This window comes from Aquarana catesbeiana, linkage group LG01, assembly GCF_042186555.1.
Source record: "Aquarana catesbeiana isolate 2022-GZ linkage group LG01, ASM4218655v1, whole genome shotgun sequence".
Lineage (NCBI taxonomy): Eukaryota > Metazoa > Chordata > Amphibia > Anura > Ranidae > Aquarana > Aquarana catesbeiana.
Window position 1 is genome coordinate 831,461,049 of NC_133324.1, and position 22,541 is coordinate 831,483,589.

General features: G+C 41.3%; 1 protein-coding gene across 5 annotated transcripts in view; it reads right to left on the minus strand.

Moving 5' to 3' along the window:
• Nucleotides 1-540: 540 nt before the first annotated feature.
• The window catches only part of GNPDA2 (glucosamine-6-phosphate deaminase 2), a 31,997-nt gene continuing 9,996 nt past the window's right edge, over nt 541-22,541 (minus strand). For 2 of the 5 annotated variants that reach the window (XM_073608493.1, XM_073608492.1), the window contains exons 2-7: nt 21,338-21,505; nt 13,774-13,875; nt 10,431-10,613; nt 8,496-8,680; nt 2,964-3,138; nt 541-1,133 (exon numbers count right to left, since the gene is read on the minus strand). In XM_073608493.1, coding sequence (XP_073464594.1) covers nt 1,075-1,133; nt 2,964-3,138; nt 8,496-8,680; nt 10,431-10,613; nt 13,774-13,875; nt 21,338-21,461 — 828 coding nt within the window. In that variant the 5' untranslated portion in view covers nt 21,462-21,505 and the 3' untranslated portion in view covers nt 541-1,074. Of the gene's footprint in view, nt 1,134-2,963; nt 3,139-8,495; nt 8,681-10,430; nt 10,614-13,773; nt 13,876-21,327; nt 21,506-22,541 lie in introns of all 5 variants that reach the window. The other 3 variants (XM_073608494.1, XM_073608495.1, XM_073608496.1) reach the window with 2 other exon arrangements.

Sequence of the window (22,541 nt, forward strand, 5' to 3'; positions counted from 1 at the left end):
TTTAAAGCGGGGTTCCACTCAAATTTTTAACTTAATCTTACCCCCTTCAGTTAATTGCATAGATGTTCAAATGCCGCACGAAAATTTTTTTTATCGCTGTAATTACCTTTATATTGTACTTTATTGTGGCACTTCCTGTCTCTCCTCCCATGGGAGTAGGCGTGTTTATTGCCTTTCCCCGGCGCCGCACTGTCTCCTGGGAGCTTAGTGTCAGATTTCCCAAGATTCAGTGCAGGAACAATGATCATGCTTGTGAACAAGCTGTGAATGAACAGCATTCACCGCATCCAGGAAATCAATTCTTGTGGGCTTCACATACCCACAAGCAAGATGGAAACAGCCAGCATCACATTTTTAAAGTTATTCTTCAGTACGAAAATAGACAGAGGCAGAAATATTATTTTGGGATTAGCAAAGTGTCTCAATGACCTAAAAAAAAAAAAAGAATTGGTCGCCGGACTCCCACTTTAAGAATGTTTCACTTTTTGAATAACAGATCACGTGGATGAAGTCTGGCCACAACTATACACAACACAAACATTTTATTAGGCAACTTGTTTATTAAGACAATAGCAAATAATGTTCTTTAGAAAACTGAACTGGCTACAGAATAATAATATTCTGGAAATTTTAACCTGTCTGTAAAACATAACAAATTGTAACAAAAATGGTAATCGCTTCAGTCATCAACAAAAGAGCAAAACATGGCAGCAAGCAAGACCGCTCAGGGAGTGTGTAGAGCCTGCCTGCTAATGTATAGCAATGTGCTTAGCTACAGCCAAGCACAGACATTCTATAAAAGCCTGCATGTCTGTAGAGGCAAAAGCTCTATGTAAAAGTATTCTGTATAGCAGCTTTTAACTGGTATATTAGGAGGCAGCAATATATTTACATTATATAATAAAAAACATCTGATGACCCGAAATGTTACACCCAAAATATTTCATGTAATATGGAATGACTAAAGCAGAGATTGGACCTTAGCAATACAGTACTTTTACACTTTTGGAGACCAGATTGCATAGCCACTTGTCAGAGAGCTGCATCTCCATAGCTCCACTCCCATCTAGGATGTCAGTTCTTCTTCATGCTGAGCATTGGCTCCACTAGTTTATTATGTACATGCATTAAACCTTGGAAGAGAAGAAAAAAGCATTTTAATTGATGCTGGCATGCACAATTCATGATACCAACTATAGTTTAATCACAAGGCTGCTTTCACACTGCTCCCTAGCAAAATTGAGGTAAAAACGCATATGCACCTCATTTTAGATGTGCTTCCTATGCATTTTATGGTTGCCTGCACCTGTGAAAAATGGAAACATGACTCAAAATGCACCAAAAACGCAAAGCACAATGTTTTTCATTTCAGTGGGGAGCTGCGGTTTTAAAAACGACACTAAATATGCAGCGTGCAGAACTTTTCAAAGAGCACCACACCCGCAGTGGTGTGAAGAGTCCAATAGGATTTAAAGGGAAACATTTTTCTTGCAAGGTAAATATGCATCATCCGGGTGAAAGGGCCCTTAATATGTATGGCGCAACACTGTTACCGGTAGCAGGTGTATAGGAGTACAGCTAAAACTAAAATAACAAAACCACAATGCGCTCTCCAGCTTGGATCCATTTGTAATGAGACAAGCCTAACAGAGCATATGCTTCTGGGATTGTGGCTGCACTGACTTTGAATTCCATTGTTTAAAATTTTAGTGAGCGCTGTGAATCCAATTTTTTTTTATTCAGCAGGAAATTACAACAGAACAGAGAACACATTATTCCTTAATAATAAGAGAGAAAACTTCTTTACCTGCATAAAGTGGATTCTCCACTTCTAGCAAAACTTTTTTTTTGTGGACATTTTGGATCGAGTAAGAGTTATAACCAGTCAGTTTTTTTTTGCCATTACTATACAGTCTATTTTAATCCCCCACTAATCAAACCCCATTGCTATTATCCCCGAGTTTTGCTACAGCATGAAAAGTGCATTTCTATTAAATCAGTGTGCTGTGAAAGGCTACATGTCCCAGGCTTGCTGACTTTTTGCTAGGTATGCCTTCCTTTTTTCCCCTCATCCCTCCACATTGTAAACTTGTGTGATCATTTCTTTTTAAAGTAGAACTTAAGCTAAAATATTTTTTATAATCCCCCATGGATTATTTTTTTCTTCCATGTGTCCCATTGGGGAGATTACTCTTGTGAGAAAAACTCCTTGCACATTAACAGAATCCCTTGTTGCCAGAACTACTGTCCCCTATTACTTTTCTGGGGACAACCCAAGCAGTTTGCCTTTAGCTACACTTCACATTTTGATCATGGGTTATATGCGGTCACCTTCAGCTGAGGACACTCGCAAACAAAGCAGTGTGCCGGTCTATAGCGGTTAGCGCTGCTCTCTAAACTTTGCTGAGGCAGCAGGAGCCAATGCTGTCAGACACATTCCTGTGACGAGGGAGTGGGACAGAATCATTCTATGAACACAGGCAGCGCTGCCCAGGACAAGCCCGCAGGTGGTACGGCTTCCTCTGGGGTACCACCAAGAAAGAGGAGGAGCCAGGCATGCCAGCAGAGAACCGTGAAGAGGAGGTTCAGGTCCACACTGTGCAAAACCACTACACAGAGCAGGCAAGTATAACATCTTTGTTATAGGAAAAAAAAAAAAAAGTTTGACTTTATAATTACTTTATCACACACCAGTGAACTGCAAGTGCGAATCCAGCTTAAAACAGCATCTAATCGTTGCCACAAAATGTTTTATGTGCTGGAAATAAACATTTGGCATACTTCTACATTTTAGTGCACAGTCTGCACTAGAAGGTTTAAATGAAAGCATGGATAGCTAACAATTTGTTTTGTTCTCGCTTATCCAGAATGTCCGGGTATTTTTTTTTTATTGAAAATCACTTCAACAGCCAAGGGAAATGCAGCTGAGATATAAAGAAAACCTCATTTTAGGCCATACACACCTTTAAAATATTTGACTGTTTTAACTCTAAGTTCTAATGTAGCATCTTCATCACAGACAAATATAGTGCGAGGATGCTGCTGGAAAGCGGATACTGTCCACATGTGATTTACACCTTCTTCTATAGCCTTATACAAGGCAAAAGCTTTATGTGCACCTGTAATAAGGATCAGCACCTGCAAGAATAAAACAAAGTATGTCTATTAGACCAACCAAAATTAGAAATTCAGTATTTCATTAAACTTTAATATGATTAAGTCTTTGTTGTTGGTTTTGTATTTTTTTAAATCACTCCAGCTCTGAAGGTCACCACCATCTATGGTTTTTCCCACAGTAGGTTTGAAAGGGATAGCGGTATTCCCAAAACTGTTCAGATGCCCTTATCCTAGTCTTTGCGTTGCCAAAAATTTTTGTTTTTGCTGTCTATATTGCATTAGGGAAATTTCCCTTCTCTGTCTCAAGAGAAAAAAAAAAAAAAAAAAAAAAAGGAAGTGAGGGGAAATCCCCTCAGAGGTTTGTCACCAGAACAGAAAAAGCTCTTCTGTACCAGTGAAAGATATACAATTTTGAATTTTCTATACATTTTCTCTTTTTATGATTACAAGAAAAAAAAAAAAAAAAAAAAAAAAAAAAAAAAAAAAGAAGAACAAAAGTCGTGGCTTCAGCCCCTTTTTAAAATCAACTGTGTTCTCTCTATAAAAAAAAAAATGCCATCAAGAAAAATACTGTACTGAGGTAACTGCACTTGATTAACAAATGGAATGAGATAGTATTCAATATATCAATTCCTCTTATTTCTATGTTACCAGCTTAAGACTGGTTGAAAACAATCCACCCTATATAGTTCTGAGTGGCTGACATTTTATCTCAGCAGTTGTTAAATCAAAAAGACTAATGCGGGGTTCACATCTATGCTAACTGAATGCGACATACACCACATCTAATTTGCAGAACATTTTTAAATCTATTAGTTTCAATCAGTTCACATATGTCCATTGCATTCACACTCCGCATTGCCCAAAAAACGCGTGTTTTCTAGGCAGTGCAGTGCGAATTGTAGGCACATATTCTTCTATGGGAACACATCTGATTCACAGATGTGTTCCGCTGTGAACAGGCATTCTCTCCCCCTCCTCACTGCACCTCCCCCTCTCCCTGCTCAGCTGATCCGCAGATACAACGGAGAGGCACCGCTGAACAGCTGCTTTTTCTCTTTACAGAGAAAACTGAGCTGGAATTTGCACTGCACATGTGAACCCAGCCTCAATGACTGAAGCCACAGATGGCCAACAAATGGACACTACAAATATATCCCATAAAAGATCTCACTAAAAATACACTACTGGAATAGAGGCACTATTTTGAGTAGATTACTGGTAGAGGTGGGATGGATAGACTTGTGGAGAGCTAAACACCCCACGACCAAACAGTTTTCGTGCTTCTCCAAAACCCATGGGTCACTCTCCCGTATAGACCTGTGTGTGGGGTCCCTGCAACTTCTAAGCATTCTACATAAGGTGGATTATTTACCCCGGGGGGTTTCTGATCACTCCCCTCTGGCCGCTTATCTTATTACCAGGCCGGCGACCTCACTACCGAGAGCACCATGGAAACTGAATGCTTTTTGGTTAAAACTTTTTACTTCCCATGATAGAACAAAACTTTTCTGACAACCAGAGACAAACTGATTTACTAATGAGATGGGATGCATTTAAGGCATGCCTAAGGGGTACATTTATAGCTGAAATTTCTGACATAAAACACAACCTTATTGGTGCAGGTGGAAGACCGGGTGAAGCAATTGGAGCTTGCTTTTGTCTTAGACTCATCAGAGTCCGTGAGGGAGGCATGGATATCGGCTCGAGAGTCCCTGGACCGGTTGAGATCCTCCGCCGCGGAACGCAAACGGTTCTTTACCAAACAAGCATTTTACGAAGAAGGTGAAAAAACTGGCAGATTGTTGGCTAGGATAGCCAGATCTCAACAGTCGTCCCCTGCTATAGGAGCGATACGTAGCTCTTCGGGACATCTGGTGAATGATCCGGAGAAAATTATAGAGGAGCTGGCATCTTTCTATGCTGAGGTATACAAGCCATGTGACAGTTACACAGACGAGGAATTGCAGACATATATGGGTGCAATACCACTTCCAACTCTGACCCACCAAGCGAGGGAAGAGATGGAAGCACCAATTTTGCTAGACGAATTGAGGGAGGCAGCAGCCTCTTTCCCTACCTGCATGGCCCCGGGGGATGATGGGCTTCCCATGGAGGTTTATACCCAATATGGCGAAATAATCTTACCCAAACTGCTTGAGGTACTAAATGCCTCCTTTACATAGGGAAGGCTACCCACCACCATGACTAAAGCCAATATCATACTACTGCTAAAAATGGGTAAAGACCCCTTAGACCCCGGCTCCTACAGGCCTTTATCGCTGCTACAGAGCGATATTAAATTACTAGCTAAAGTGCTGGCCATTAGGGTCAATAGGATTGTCAGATCTATCGTCCACTCAGATCAGGCAGGGTTTATGCCTCGAACATCTACAGCGACCAATCTTAGACGACTATACTTAAACATGCAGACCCCTTCGAAACCTGCAGGTCGCAGGGCCCTGTTGTCTCTTGACACCAATAAGGCATTTGACAGCGTGTGCTGGAGGTATTTGTGGGCGGTTCTGGCCAAGTTTGGGTTCGGGCCCAGGTTCACCCGGTGGGTGAGGCTGTTATATGATACGCCACGGGCAGCCATACGTATGGCAGATAGAATGTCACATGCCTTTGGACTGGGCAGGGGGACTAGACAGGGGTGCCCTCTGTCTCCCCTGCTCTATGCATTGGCTATAGAGCCCCTTGCGGCACAGGTGAGAGATTGCCCACAGATTAGGGATTTTCGGTATGGCGAATTGCACGAAAAAAATCATGCTCTACGCCGATGACATGCGTCTGTTCTTGGAAGACGCGGAGGGATCCCTAGATCAGGTAATGTCCCTTATAACGAAATTTGGCCACTTTTCAGGCCTCACTATTAACTGGACTAAATCTGTGTTAATGTTTATAGATGGATCGCCGATAACTAATGAAAGACCCCCGAGCCAGATACCCATAGTATCTACCTTTAAATACTTCGGTATAAACATCTCACCCAAACTTACTGAATTCTGTAGCCTGAATATCTACCCTCTGCTATCGCGGTTTAGAGATAAAATAAATGTATGGAATAAACTTAAAATGTTCCTGGCAGGGAAAGTGAATCACATAAAGATGATTCTGATGCCACAATTTCTGTACATGCTACATAACACGCCGGTAGTTATTACACTGAAGATATTCAGAGTGGTTAACTCCCTATTTCGGCTGTTGTGGCACACCAAACCCCCCAGAATCAAAAGGAGGGGGGAGGCCTCGTCCTCCCCAATCCCTGGATATACTACTTGGCAGCACAATTGCAGCATCTGATAGGTGCCATGGCCCCTTCGCCGATGGGCTCATTGGCTAAGCTTATGCTGATGGGCACAGGGGCGGAGTCAGTACCCGGGGGATTGGAGGCTCATCTTTTCCAAAGGCCCACATATACACTTATTCAGAAGGTTTGGAACAAGGCTAAACAACTGCAAAATGTGACAGGCTTCACCAAGTATAGCCCGCTTTGGGAAAATAAAACATATGCAGAACTAGCCAAGATCCAGCAAGGGCCCAGGTGGCACTGCAGGGGTATCACTCATTTGAATCAGATTTTTTAGTAATGGAACATTGTTATCTTTCAAGGACTTACAAGCTAAATATTCTCTGCCTACCAGTATGTTATTTTATTATTTACAACTACAGCATGCAATTAAAGCACAAGGGGATGCAACAGATTGGTCCCAGTCCCCCACACCGGTTTTTCATATGATGCAGGAGGTGTCAGAGACTAAAGGCATAATCTCACAATGCTATAACATGCTATTATCGCCATTTTTAGAAGGGTATCCCACAAGGGCGGCTGCTCAGTGGGAGGCGGATGTGGGCCCCATATCCAGGGAGGTGTGAGAAGAAGCTTTGCAAGCGGTTAACACCTGCTCACTAAACGTGGCGCAAAAGGTCTCCCAACTATATATCCTATTGAGAGTACATTATACCCCTGTAAAGTTATACAGAAAGGGGCAGAGCACCAGACTCACTATGTGGCAGATGCAGGGCTGCAGCTGGGGACCTGATTCACCTCCTTTGGCGTTGCCCAAAACTCCATAGGTACTGGATGGAGGTCCTGGCTACACTAAATCAGGTGTTCCAGGCCAATGTCCCCCTAGATCCGTTGTGTTGTTTACTGGGAGTTTTTGGAGGTGATGATTACGGAGGAGGTGACGAGGGTCGCCTTTGCACGGGCACTGTTTCAGGCTAGGAAGATAATACTGATGGGATGGAAATCTGCTACGCCACCTAGTTGCAAAACATGGATACAAAACATGGGAAAAACACTTATAATGGAAAAATATATATACCAGCACAGGGGGAGCCCTGGAAAATTTGATAGACTGTGGGACCCGTGGTTAGATGTGCCTGGAATAAGCCCCATGGAATTGGTACAGATGAGAATGTTAAGAAGTGCTTGAATTCAAAGACGGAATGAGGTATCTGTCAGGTGGTTGGGAGATAGGCCACACGACGAATATGACACGTAGCTGTAGAAAATGTGTGATGGAGGAGGAAGATGTGCGGTAACTGGAGAACATACTTCTGGTTAAATCAGATGGGACATATAGTCCGAATGTTGAAAGTTTTAAGTTGTAAACTATAACACTTGATTGATGGCTATTTTAATACTTGAGGAAAAAATTGATGATTATGGTTCATGTATAAATGTACTGTTTGTTTTTTATGAGCAATAAAACCCTTTTTGATTAAAAAAAAAAATACACTACTGTCCTTTTAAATAGAGTTTGCCTTTAAACTGATACTTCTTTTTTTTTTAAAGTAAATTCCAACTTGTTGCATTTATGTGGCTGAATACCACTTACAGTTTCATGTACCCACTTAATGTGCTACAAATACACTGTAGAAGATTTGGAAAGAAACCAACTAAAAGGTGAGGTGGTGATTGAAATTGGAGAAATAAAAAGGGATGACATGCAAACTCAATGCAGATGGTTCTGTGCTGAAATTTGAGCAAGACACAAAGCACAATGGGGCAGATTTACTATAACTGGTTCACCCAGAATCTGGTGCAGCTATGTATGGTAACCAGCTTCTAGCCTCAGCTTGTTCAATTAGGCTTTGACAATAAAACCTGGAAGCTGATTGGTTTTCTATGCAGAGCTGCACCCGATTTTGCACTCTCCAGCTTTAGTAAATAAACCCCAATGTGTGCAGATCACAAAATGGTGCACTAAATTCCCTAGTAGAATTACAAAACAGAAATAAACAGCTGAAAAGCCCCAAGATAAAAACTTGAGCTGTATGATTTTTCTCTTAAAAAATACTATTCCAAATGAGATTACTCTTTACATAATTACAATACAATGCATATAAAATAAACATAAAACCGCTACCTCTTTGGCATCCATCACTGTACCCACACCAACTGTTAAGGCCATTGTCGGGACCTTAGAAAGATCTCCATCAAAATATTTAGCATTTGCCAGAATAGTATCCATTGCCAAAGTCTTTAATCTTGTCCTGGATACCAGACTGGACCCAGGCTCATTAAAGGCAATATGACCATCCGGTCCAATACCTATGGAGGAAAGACAAAAGTTTGGTAGCAGAAGAATAATACAAAGCTGGCTAAACACAAATTTACATGAGAAAACTGCAGAATGAAGGTATCCTTTAAGGGTCATGTCAAGAATTATCTGGTATATGGCCATACTAATTTAGAGAAATAAATGTGCTTTGTACTTTGATGGCCTCAAGACTCCAAAGCCAGCATTATTAAAATAAATAGGGGGAAAAAAAAAAAAAAAAAAGATGAGTCAGGTGACTGGTCAGTCATATAACCAGCCTCTCCGACAAGCATAGAATATAGAATTTTCTCTGCTGCATTAATGCCCCATTCCAAACTAAATCTATTTTGTTACCCCTCTCCCCCCAACCCATCCTACCAGGCATTTTGCTCCTTACCATGTGAAGTCCAATATACTCACCCAAGTCCCCTCTTCACGTCCCTTATCAGCGCCAATTCTGGGTGTGGGGGGACCACAAATCCAGCTGTGCAAATGAAGCCCAAGGTTTCTGGGTTTGTACTGCCCCCCCTGTGATGGCATTGTTCTTTTCTGGATTCTGAGGGGACCCCATCACTGGACATCAAATAGGAAGTGTCCACATCATGCAGGCTCTGACATGAACACCTGGACACCTTTTGCATCTTTTAACTGTTGCTTAAAGTGGTTGTAAACCCTTACATATACCCAGTGAAGTGATTGGTGATACAGAGATGAAACCAATCTTTCTAGATACTTTGTATCTGTTTATCTGCAGGCTTCTCTTCTCTACATTTGTTTGAATTCCAGAATTTATAAAACGTATTAAAAATTTATAAAAATCAGGTGACGCTCTCTCCCATCACTTTTTTTTTATCTGGTACTCAGAAAGACCTTTCAGAAGCAACTCATGCAGTATGGAACGAAGCAGCAGACAGAAATGACACACAGTCCTCTGGATAGACACAAGTACACACTATAGAGGGATATGCATTGTTCATATTTCATGTCTGAGGTTTACAACCATATTAATGTTATGTAAAAAAAAAAAAAAAAAAGGCATTTAGATCAAGTTTAAGATGGGGGTGGTGGGAAGGAGTGGAAATTATCTTGGTGCAGGGCTTTAAGATGCAACACCCCCCTTTCACACCAGCAGACCGATCGGGTCCGCCTCTCCATTTTTCAGGCAGACCCGACCAATCGGACCACCCACTGTTCTCTACAGGGCGGCGGATGTCAGCAGGAATATGTCCGCTGTCACCCACCGGCATCTAATCCGGTCCGCTAAAAACAGACAGATGGAGATCCATTCCCCATCCGTCTGGTGGATTAGAGGGCAATCCGATGGAAACGGACAGGTAGTCCGCTTCCATCCGACTGCTCCAAAGAAAACAGTGTGTCCGTGTCTGCTCTGCATAGCGTAGAGGACACAGACCTGTCATTTCACCTGCTCAACGGGGACCAGCGGAGAGATCCCCCACTGAGCAGACAGATCCGCTTGGAGGGATTCCGCTTCGTCTGAAATAGGCCTTATGCATAATCTCCACATACAAAGCGCCAGCAATACCGAACCTTGTTTGTAGGTGGAAACTTTCATCCATGTTAAAGAAAACTGCAGATACAAGTTGTAATAGAAAATATGATATGAATCTTAAAAGTTGCAGGCACATAAGCAAGTCTTCAGTAATTAGGTTGTAAAAATGTTCAGCCCTCATGTGCAAACAATAAAAATCCTGACAAAGATATGTGCAACAACAACAATAACAACACAGTTTCATGAAATACCTCCAACGAATAGCTCAATGCCACCAGCTTCTTTGATCTTCCTCTCAAGTTCATCACATTCGGCCTGTAAATCCTCTGCATTTCCATCCAGGATGTGTGCATTATTAGGGTCGATATCAATGTGTTTGAAGAAGTTGTTCCACATGTATGAATGGTAGCTCTCTGGGTGGTCCCTGGGAAGTCCTATAACACATCCCCAATTTTACATTAGATGTATACATCAGGAACTCGCATGTTTGTATTTCCCTTTACTTTCTGTCCTAGTGATAATGGTAACGAAGACATATAAAGAGGGTAACTCTCCCCAATATGGATCCCCGACAGCGGTCCTATCACCTCATCAATCTAAAACTAAAGAAAAAAGTTCTGGCTTTAGATATAAATACAAAACCGCAATGAGAGTTCACAAACTGCTACTCTTAATGATCCACTTTAGGATCAGGAGAACAGTTTGGGTCAGTTTTCTGGCTGTTAAGAGGGGGTTTAGAAGTAGATTCACATTAAAGATAAGGTTCAAATTAAGTGTTTTGACTTGAAGCATCCTCTGTGTGCACAATACAGCACCCTCCATTCTCTGTAATCATGGTAAAGTTAATCACCCATCTGAAAATAGGAAAAATGGCTGTTAAACTTCTGCTTCCTTAAGCCTGGTACACACTATTAGTTTTTTCCGTTCAACCCAGTGGGTTGAATAAAAAAAAAAAAAACACAAAGTCAGCTCTGGTCGGCGCTGCTGTACTAACTATGCAAAGTTAGTATAGTGATCTCCCCTGCTTAGCTGTTGTGTTCTAAGAGGGGGACAGCTGTTTTTTTTATTCACTTCTCCACTCAACCTATGATTGGACAATGAAAGGAGTGGCAGCACACTGTTTAGGTCTTCCCTTTGCTCTCCCTTCCTATAAAAAAGCATGGTATCTGCTTAAGCATGCCAGGCACTGTGCAAAGTCCAGATGGCTTACACTGCTGACTTTCACTCTCCCTGCTTATGTGAAAGACTCATCAGGAGCCTGAAACAAGGCAGATTCAAATACATATGCTGGTGGCATGTAAAAACACACAATACTTTGTACTACAAAAAATGGCCTTCCTGACCGGGTCATTTTTTGCGATACAGCGCTACGTCGCTTTAACTGACAATTGCGCGGCTGTGCGACACTGTACTCAAACAAAATCGACGTCCTTTTTTTCCCACAAATAGAGCTTTCTTTTGGTGGTATTTGATCACCCATGCGGTTTTTATTTTTTGCACTATAAAACAAAAAAAAGACTATTTCGGAAAAAAAAAAAAGCTATATTTTTTACTTTTTGCTATAATAAATATCCCCCAAAAAATATATAAAAAAAACTAATTTCTTCATCAGTTTAGGCCAATATGTAGTCTACATATATTTGGTAAAACTAAACGCAATAAGCGTATATTGGTTTGTGCAAAAGTTACTAGTAATGGCGGCGATCTGCAATTTTTATTGGGACTGTGACATTGCGGACAGATAGGACACTTTTCACACCATTTTGGGACCATTGACATTTATACAGCAATCAGAGCTATAAATAGCCACTGATTACTGTATAAATATCATTGGCAGGGAAGGGGTTAACACTAGGAGGCGATCAAGGGGTTAAAATGTGTGTCCTAGGGAGTGATTCTAACTGGGGGGGGATGGGACTGCCTGGGGGAAGAGACCGATTGTTGTTCCTAAGCAGTAGGAACAACAGATCGCTCTCCTCACCCCTGAAAGAACGGAGATCTGTCTGTTTACATTGACAGAACTCAGTTCTCTCCTTCTCAGGAGCAATCGTAGGTAGCCGACAGCCATCGCGGCTGCCGGCCACATGCACAGGCTCCTAAGTCACATGGCGGGCACCCTAGATTTTTTAAAGTGCCCGTCGAACAGCTATCCACGCAGGAGTGCCATTCTGCCACCGTCTATCAACGGCGGGTGGTCAGTAAGCGGTTAAAGCGTTTGTTGACCTAAAAAAAATAAAAATAAAGATCCTGTTCCTTAAAAGCATGTTACACAGCACAGTCCTCTGTCCTCCTCTGTGCTCTCTCCCCCCTCCCTGCCTGCCTGTCAGCTTCATGCCTGTGCCCGCCCCCTCCGCTCTAATTTCTCACACTAGCCTCTCTGGTTATGTATGCAATATCCCCCTGTGAGTGTGCTTTATAAAAATAATGCAGTATATACCTTGTTTACAGAGCGCTGGTCTGACCCCTCTCACATTCCAGCTGCAGCGGACAGGGCCACCTCTCTCCTCCCTGACTGACATCAGTGGGGGATCCTCTGCCCTGCCCGCTGCATCTGTCGGGCTGAGAGAGGAGGCAGGTCAGATCAGCGCTCCGTAAACAAGGTATATACTGCTTTTTTTTTTTTATAAAGCACAATTACAGGGGGACATTACATACATAACCAGAGAGGATAGTGTAAAATTACACTGGTGGGTTAACAACCACTTTAACGGTTGCTACGATTTGGCTTTAATAGCCAGTTTCATACCATTATTGTCCTGTGGTATGTTTTATTTTGATTGGCTGACAGTGCATTATAGAGTTCTAACTATTATTTTAAACTTTTTTATCATAGTATATAATATGTTGTACTATACAATGTAGTATGTATTCTCTTCTATCCATCAACACCTTAAAAAACAGATCAATGAAAAACCTACAGTAAGCCATAATGTTGTCCCTTGTTATCTGTAATGGACTTCATAATAGATCACCACCATGGCACACTGCTCAAAAATGAATAATTAAATTTTGGAAATTTCTTGACCCAATCTTTCCGTAAGGCTCGGTTCACACTACCGCAAATTGGGATCCGACTTGTCAGACCTCAAGTCGCCCCAAGTCGCTTGACATCAGAAATTCCATTATAGTTAATGAGAGCCATCTTAATGTACACTACAGAAGTCCCTTCGACGTCAGAAAAGGTTCCTGTAATACTTCAAGGCGACTTGTACCCAAAAATTTCAATGGAAGTCGCCTCCAAGTCGGATCTCCCATCTATATTGAAGTGACTTTACAGGAAAAGAAAATTGTTTACCCAGGCAAACCCCTCCCTCCCAGAGAGCTGATTATTCTGTGATTGGCCACAGCCAAAGTTGCCTGTCCTGGAGGCAACTTTAAGTCGCTTTGTAGGTTGCTCAAAGTCACGCTGAAGTCGCCTCCATGTCACCTTGCAAAGTCGCGCTGTAAGTCGTGTTGCCCCTGTGTGAACCGAGCCTTATACTGTCAGTAGTCCCCATGTATCCAGTTAGCTATTTCAGTGCAAAGAAGGGCAAAGATCAAATTACAAAAAAATAAAAGCAAACACCATTTATACCATTCACGTAGTCAACTCACCTACATATTCATCCATATTAAAAGTCTTCACATATTTGAAGGATAAGTCTCCATTTTTATGGTACTCAATAAGTTTTTTGTAACATCCCAATGGTGTGCTCCCTGTAGAAAATAAATATGCACAGTCTATAAAATTAATCCACATATAAAACTTCTTTTAAAACATAGATTTCATCTTGTCACAAACGTCACCTATCAACAAATGGCAGATCTAGGACACAGTAACAGTATGGTGTAATATTTCAGCTAATCTAGACTCATGTAAACAGTACTCCAATGTGTATTTTTACATGGCCTGGACAAGTAGTCTTCCATAACAATGAAATGCAGAACATGGAGAAAAGTCTGTTTGAAGGGAACCAAAATCCACTTTTTTTACTTTACTTTGTGCAGGCCCTTACCCCTTCACAAATAAATCAGAAAGTATAAATGTATCCATAAAGAAAAAAAAGTTTGGGTTTATACTTCTCACCCCATGTTCTGTCTTCAGCTAAATCCTGGGAAATACAGAGCAAGCAAAATCTTGCGTGAAGACACTCTTGCAATAGACTGGTGTGTCTTTTTGACAGTGACATGTTACACCCAGTAATGTGGAAGGCAGAGACAAAGCAAGTATAAAGCTATACTTAGATATAAATATTTTACACTTACCAACAGTATGTGATTTGTGAAGGGGAGAGGGCCCAGGCAATTTGAGAAAACCCTGTACTTTACTGCAAGGTGTGCATTAAAACGCCTCTCTGGAAAAGCTTCCAAACTTTCACCATTCTACAAAAATAATGCTTTCATCCCTTCCATCCAATGACCTTATAGGAACAGACAGATGAAAAAAATAAAAAGGGGGGGATAACCCTTACCTATTCTCTCACAAAACTAATGCCGCGTACACACGAGCGGACTCTTTGACCGGACTGGTCCGACGAACTGAATCTGGCGGACAATCCAACCGCGTGTGGGCTTCATCGGACCCGCAGTGGACTTTTTCGGTCGAAAATCTGACGGACTTTAGATTTGGAACACGTTTCAAATTTGTCCGACGGACTTGAGTCCGGTCGAAAAATCCACTCGTCCGACAGACGAAAACCAACGCTAGGGCAGCTATTGGCTACTGGCTATCAACTTTCTTATTTTAGTCCGGTGTACGTCATCACGTACGAACCTGTCGGACTTTGGTGTGATCGTGTGTAGGCAAGTCCGTTCGTTGGAAAGACTGTCGGACCTTTGTTGCCGAAAAGTCCGCCTGTGTGTACAGGGCATTAGACAAACACTTTGAGTCAAGTTGAATTTTAAAAAGTATCATTTGTATTGTTACCTGAATAACAAGAAACAAAAATATATAAAGTGCTTATTATTTAATACTAAGCAAATTATGCTATCCTTTTAAAGAGACGGTGTCCTGTGTTTTTACTGAATAAATTATTTCAGACTTTACATTTTCAGTGTAAATTTTTTATGCGATTTTCACAATTTGACAAGCTTGGTCTTGTTAGAGATTTGTAGATTAGCCACTAGAGGGAGCAAACAGTTTACATTCACTTTGTCTTCCTCCTAAAAGGAACAAATATGTAATATATTGCAGCTTAGTCTTAGGATGTGGCTGTTCCACTCATTTATAGGTTTCAGGCCAAGAACATTTTCAGCAAGTACAGCCAATACCTGCTGATCTTGTCAGTAATGAAGTGTCCTTGTCACCTACTGTAGGGTGAACTGTCCCCCCCTTCTATAAATCTAATTAACCCTTACTTAACAGAGAAATACAAAAGCAAACACGTTTGTAGTGCAGGCTGGGTGGCACTCATGGATCCTTCTATAGATTTACTGCAGGAATAAACAGGGACAGGAGGTGTGTTATTTGCCACATTACCAGGCGAAAATAAAGAAAAGCCTGGAAAACAAAACCAATGCAGCCACCGCATCAAAGGACTGGTAAGCTGCAATGTGTAACATTGGGGTTTGGGGTTTATATATACTTTACTAATTAAGGTGTCAGTCATTGTCAGTCAGAAAGTGCATTGTCTTCAATCACTTAGGCTTGACTTACAGTGGGTAAAAAAAAAATATTGAGCATGTCACCATTTTTCTAGGCAAATATATTTCTAAAAGGTGCTATTGACATGAAAGTTTCACCACGTAACAACCCATGCAATCCATACATACAAAGACACCAAAATAAATAAGTTCAGAAATTAAGTTATGTGTAATAAAATAGAATGAGACAGGGAAAAAAAAAAAACATTGAACACATGAAGAAAGGTAGGTGCAAAAAAAAAAAAAAAAAAGGCATGAAAACCCAAGACACCAGCTGAAATCTATCAGCAATTAGAAAGCAGTCCTGCCCCTTGTCAGTGCAAATAATATCAGCTGGTTTAGTCTCAACTGATGGCCTATAAAAAGGTGTCTCATTACCAAGGTGTCACACAAGAAACATCTCATGATTGTTAAAAGCAAAGAGCTCTCTCAAGACCTTGACAACCTTATTGTTGCAAAACATACTGATGGCATTGGTTACAGAAGTATTTCTAAACTTCTGAATGTTCCAATGAGCACTGCTGCGGCCATAATCCGGAGGTAGAAAGAACATTTCACCACAAATCGGCCACCACAAGGTGCTTCTCGCAAGATTTCTGACAGAGGAGTGAAAAGAATTTGTGAAGAGCTTCAGAAAGACCTGGAATTAGCAGGTACAATTGTTTCAAAGAAAACAAGAAGTAATGCACTCAACCACCATGGCATGTATGCATGCTCACCACACAAGACCCAATTGCTGAAAAAAAAAGCACGTTGAAGATCGTTTAAAGTTTGCTGTACAACATTTAGACAAGTCTGTGAAATACTGGGAGAATATAGTCTGGTCAGATGAGACAAAAATTGAACTCTTTGGATGCCATAATACACACCATGTTTGGAGGTCAAATGGCACCGCACATCACCCCAAAAAACAATACCATCAGTGAAGTAAGGAGGTGGGAACATCATGGTGCGGGTCTCTTTTTCAGCATATGGTACTGGCAAACTTCATATCAACGAAGGAAGGATGAAAGGAAAAATGTATCCAACACATTCTTGATAAAAATCTGCTGCCATCTACCAGGATGATGAAGATGAAATGAGGGTGTACACGTCAGCAGGACAATGATCCCAAACACAAAGCCAAAGAAACTCATTTGGTTTCAAAGAAAGAAAATATAGATCCTAGAATGGCCCAGCCAATCACCTGACTTGAATCCAATAGAAATCTATGGAAAGAACTAAAGATCAGAGTTTATAGAAGAGGCCCAATGAACCTTCAATATTTGAAGAGTGTTTGTGGAAGAATGAGCCAAAATAATGCATGCAACTAGTTTCTCCATACAGGAGGCGTCTTGAAGCTGTCATCACCAACAAAGGATTTTGTGCAAAGTATTAAATAAATTTCAGTTAGCATATTCAATGCTTTTTCCCTGTGTCATTCCATTTTATTACACACATTACACACAAGAGGAGGTCCAGCCCCCCACTACAAATACTGCAGCTGCTGACTTTTAATATATGGACACTTGCCTGTCCAGGGAGCCTGTGATGTGGGCACCCCAGCCGATCTTCAGATCGACTGCAGCTGTCGCCATTCCTGGAAAGCCTTTCGGTTTCCCTACTGCGTATGTGTGAAACACGCTGCACTTTCAAATTGGCCCGGCGGCAGAGGAAAGAGGAGGGGGGCCGAACTTCCAAGAAGTCAAGTGGGCAACGGTACCTGTCAAAAACATATACTCGCCCCCCCCCCCCCCCCCCGAAAGGATAAGCGGAAGTTCCCCTTTTGGCTGGAACTCCGCTTCAATCTCTAAACATTTTGTTTTGATTTCTTTTTATGTATGGACTGCATGGATCGTTACCGACATGTGGTGACAAATTCCTGTCAATTGCACCTTTAGAAATATATTTACCTAGAAAATGGCAACTTGTTCAATACTTATTTTACACGCTGTATATGAAGGAGCATCCACTGTGTAGCACTGAAAGCCACAAAGCAAATCCTGTATATGTAATAAGCAAATATGGCTCCCCCATACACATATACAATTTGAATTATACACAACAAAGCTGATTTTTAAAACATTTACACAATTAATACGATTATTTAAAAAAAAAAATGGGATCTTCTAGTGCCAGTTGACACCACAAAAACGTCCTCCAGATTAGTTCCGGATGCATTTCTGCATGCACATTAGCACTTTTTTGATGCATTTTACTGCGTTCCAGTACAGTTCTGGGCAGGAAAAAAAGTAGCACATTGTACTTTTTTCCTGGAACTGAAAAGCACTGCGCTGGTGTGAACTATGCCATTGGAATCCATTAGGGTTGAAACAACTAATCGATTAATCGACAACTAATAGATTATGAAATTAATCGATTACTATTTTCATAATCGATTAATTGGCCAGTAACATAATGGGGTTAAAAATAATAAAATTAGCCCTTTATAGTACAAAAAGAGCAAATAATCGCTACTGTAAATATTACTTTCACAGTTCTACAGTAAAAAAAATGAACCCCTTACAGTAGCGATTATTTGCTTTTTTTGTACTATAAAGGGCTCATTTTAGTTTTTTTTAACCCCATTATGTTACTAAACGTCTTAGACCTGGTTCACAACTTTGTGTTTTTTGGTGCTTTTTGCAGAAACACACTATAGTTCATTTAACATGGTTTTCTATGGGACACGTTCACATCTATGCTTTTTTTTAGCGGCTGCGTACTTGGAAAGGGTCAAGGGCTTTTTTTTTTGTTTTAACGCAAAACGGTGCTTTTTTGGTTCAATATACTTCAATGGAGAAGCTGCAGAAAAGCATGTAATGCATTTTTGCAGCAATTTGTATTTTTTCATCTGCCCAACAACAAATTGGCCAAAGAACTGTATTTCTCTTCTAATAGTGTTTACAGTATGACTACAGTGGCAAAGTGAACTAAAAAAGCAGAAACGGGCCAATGCATGAATGGATCCTACATGCTAAAAACATGGTGGGGATGCAGTGCAGTGCAACGTAGCTGATCAACATGACTATAATGTTGCAGGCAGACAAAGCCTAATATATAAAAAGTAATTGTGAAACAGTGACTGCTTGAATATAGCAAAGCAAAAATGCATATACTAACACAAATAGGATGAATAATGAAACAATGCAAAAATATATATATAGGCTAGTGCCCCATTAGCAAAAACGTGCCAAATCCTGGTGAACTACAAGTGACAAATCCCTAGGGCAAACATGAATATTAGTTCTATCATCCAGTCCAAAAAACAAAAACTCGTGATGAGAAACACAAAACAATTCCAATCGTGAATCTTCAGTGAGGACACCTCCGTGTTTGCAAGCCGCTTACCTTACAGCTGTAAGGTGTACAGCCTGTGTTGCAAATGACCCGCAGGTGTAGACGTTCCGTGTATAAGGTAGTGACAATGATGAACATGCCAAGCTACCTTGTCACTACCTTATACACGGAACGTCTACACCTGCGGGTCATTTGCAACACAGGCTGTACACCTTACAGCTGTAAGGTAAGCGGCTTGCAAACAGGGAGGTGTCCTCACTTAAGATCCCCCTTCCCTTCACGATTGGAATTGTTTTGTGTCTCTCATCACGAGTTTTTGTTTTTTGGACTGGATGATAGAACTAATATTCATGTTTGTCCTAGGGATTTGTCACTTGTGGTTCACCAGGATTTGGCACGTTTTTGCTAATGGGGCACTAGCCCACATATATATTTTTTTTTTTTGCATTGTGTCATTATTCATCCTATTTGTGTTAGTATATGCATTTTTGCTTTGCTATATTCAAGCAGTCACTGTTTCACAATTACCTTTATATATTAGGCTTTGTCTGCCTGCAACATTATAGTCATGTTGATCAGCTACGTTGCACTGCACTGCATCCCCACCATGTCCCCACCATGTTCTTTTAGCATGTAGGATCCATTCATGCATTGGCCCGTTTCTGCTTTTTTAGTTCACTCTGCCACTGTAGTCATCTTTGTAGCTTCCCCCCCTTCATCACAGTGCAACTACCACTTTTGTCTTATTTGTCCTGCCTTGGATCAGTATTTAGGTGTTGCAGCAGTGTCCTTTTAGCGTAGCCCCCCCCCCCCCCCCCCCCCCGACAGCGCAGGAGTTTCCACTTTCACATTGTATACAGTATATCTCCTCTAATAGTGTATATACAGTATATCTCTTCTATCTGTTATTCTCAGAGTGGATTCAATATTTTGCTCCCTAACCATATAGTTGGTTGTTTACATTTACCACTGCATAGAGATATTTAAGAATAAATTGCTTTTTTTTAAAAACTTTACATATTAACTAAATTATACAGCACACTTTCTTTTTTAAGGTTATTAACCGATTAATCGAAACAATAATCGACCAACTAATCGATTATGAAAATAATCGTTAGTTGCAGCCCTAGAATCCATAAAACCTACTTTCCATACTTTTTTGATGCAGAAAAAAACACTATGGTGTGAATGGGCCCTTACATGTATCATGATGATAAACTACCTTTAAATAAATCAGTAGCTTCCTGCTTCTGCCTTTACAACTACTTTATGGAAAAAAAACCTTTAGGTTGGGTTCACACCTATACAAATTGGATGTGGTTTTCCCCGCATCCAATTCGCATGGTAGGAGATTGTGACCGACTCTCTTGGAGCCAGTTCACATATCTCCGCTGCAGCTCCGGTGCGAATTTGCACAGGAGTCCTGTGCATCTTTTGGTCCGTTTCAGTTCCGAATTCAGCCCAAAATTCGGGCTGAAATCGGACCTGAAACAGTAAACAGGGACGCCCCGGACCACTGCTGTGAGCTGCATGTGGCAATAGTGTGAACCCAGCCTTAGAGTTTAGAACCTCTTTAATAATCTTTTTTCGTTGCTTTAAAAAATAAAAAATTACAATGAAAAAGATCATTCACATGAGCTGCCAGGGGGCAGTAAATGCAGACATTTGAGCTCCAGTTTTACCGCCCACACCTTTCCTGACCACCTACCTAAAGAAAGGTGTGCAGCACCCCTCAGAGATGTACACAGGCCTTGGCCAAGATGCTTTGCCTCACAGCCATGGCAAAAAAGTAAACTGCATGTAACATTCAGTGGTGGCTTGGTGGTTCAGCCTTTTTAGGGTTAAACAACATATCAACCCTCACTGCCTACTTAACACCTTCTGAAAAGTGACCCAACACAGATATAGGGGCAGCATGGGCTGCTGCATGTGGGAACCAGCCTATAGAATAAGGCTGGGTTCACACTTATGCAGGTTTCTCCGCATTCAATTCGCATAACAGGAGACTGTGGCCGGCTATCAATGGAGCCAGTTCACACATCTCCGGGGCGGCCGTGGAGCGCACTGCCGAAGGGTCCTGTGCATCTTTGGTTCCATTTCAGGTCTGAATTCAAGAAAGATTGTGCCCCCCGAAAGGGAGAACAGGGACGCACCAGAATCCCTGCTGCGAAGCGCTCCGCAAATAGTGTGAACCCGGCCTAAAACAGTGGAAAAAGCACTATAAAAACAAAAACAAATAAAACTGACAGAGTATAACCTGTGGGTAATCCGAGAGTGAAGTATTTGTCTGGTCCTGGATTGAACTGGATGATACGATTACATATGTACTTTGCTGCCCACTCACTCGCCAGGGAATACTCATCAAGAATTACTAGTCTCATGTTTGTGAAGAGTAGCTCTGACTCCACAGCATACGGCTCCCAATCTGCAATCAGAAAAGAGCTAAAAACAAGTGATATAAACATGTTTATATAGAATTTGCTTGCTTATAACTTGATAGAAAAATTCAATTGTTATGCACCTGAGATTGGAAAATAGACCAGAGGCGGTTTATAAGAACTGAAGCAACCAATATCTTTGATATATTGGAAAGATGACACCTGACTGCCAGCTATAAGCAATAGCTGCACCATCGGTCTACTTTTCACAAGTCAGCTCCATTTGGTTCAGTCTTCTGCAGACAGAGAAGCACCATTTTTAACCCCTTGACTCTGACATAATGCCTTCATAGTTACATAGTAGGTGAGGTTGAAAAAAAGACACAAGTCCATCAAGTCCAACCTATGTGTGTGATTATATGTCATTATTACATTGTATATCCCTGTATGTTGCGGTCATTCAGGTGCTTATCTAATAGTTTCTTGAAACTACCAATGCCCCACCGCTGAGACCACCGCCTGTGGAAAGGAATTCCTCATCCTTGCCGCTCTTACAGTAAAGAACCCTCTACGTAGAATAAGGTTAAACCTCTTTTCTTCTAATTTTAATGAGTGGCCACATGTCTTGTTAAACTCTCTTCTGCGAAACAGTTTTATTCCTATTGTGGGGTCACCAGTACGGTATTTGTATATTGAAATCATACCCCCTCTTAAGCGTCTCTTCTCCAGAGAGAATAAGTTCAGTGCTTGCAACCTTTTCTCATAACTAATATCCTCAGGACCCTTTATTAGCTTTGTTGCCCTTCTTTGTACCCGCTCCATTTCCAGTACATCCTTCCTGAGGGCTGGTGCCCAGAACTGGACAGCATACTCTAGGTGCGGCCGGACCAGAGTCTTGTAGAGCGGGAGAATTATCGTTTTATCTCTGGAGTTGATCCCCTTTTTAATGCATGCCAATATTCTGTTTGCTTTGTTAGCAGCAGCTTGGCATTGCATGCCATTGGTGAGCCTATCATCTACTAGGACCCCCAGGTCCTTTTCCATCCTAGATTCCCCCCAGAGGTTCTCCCCCCCAGTGTATAG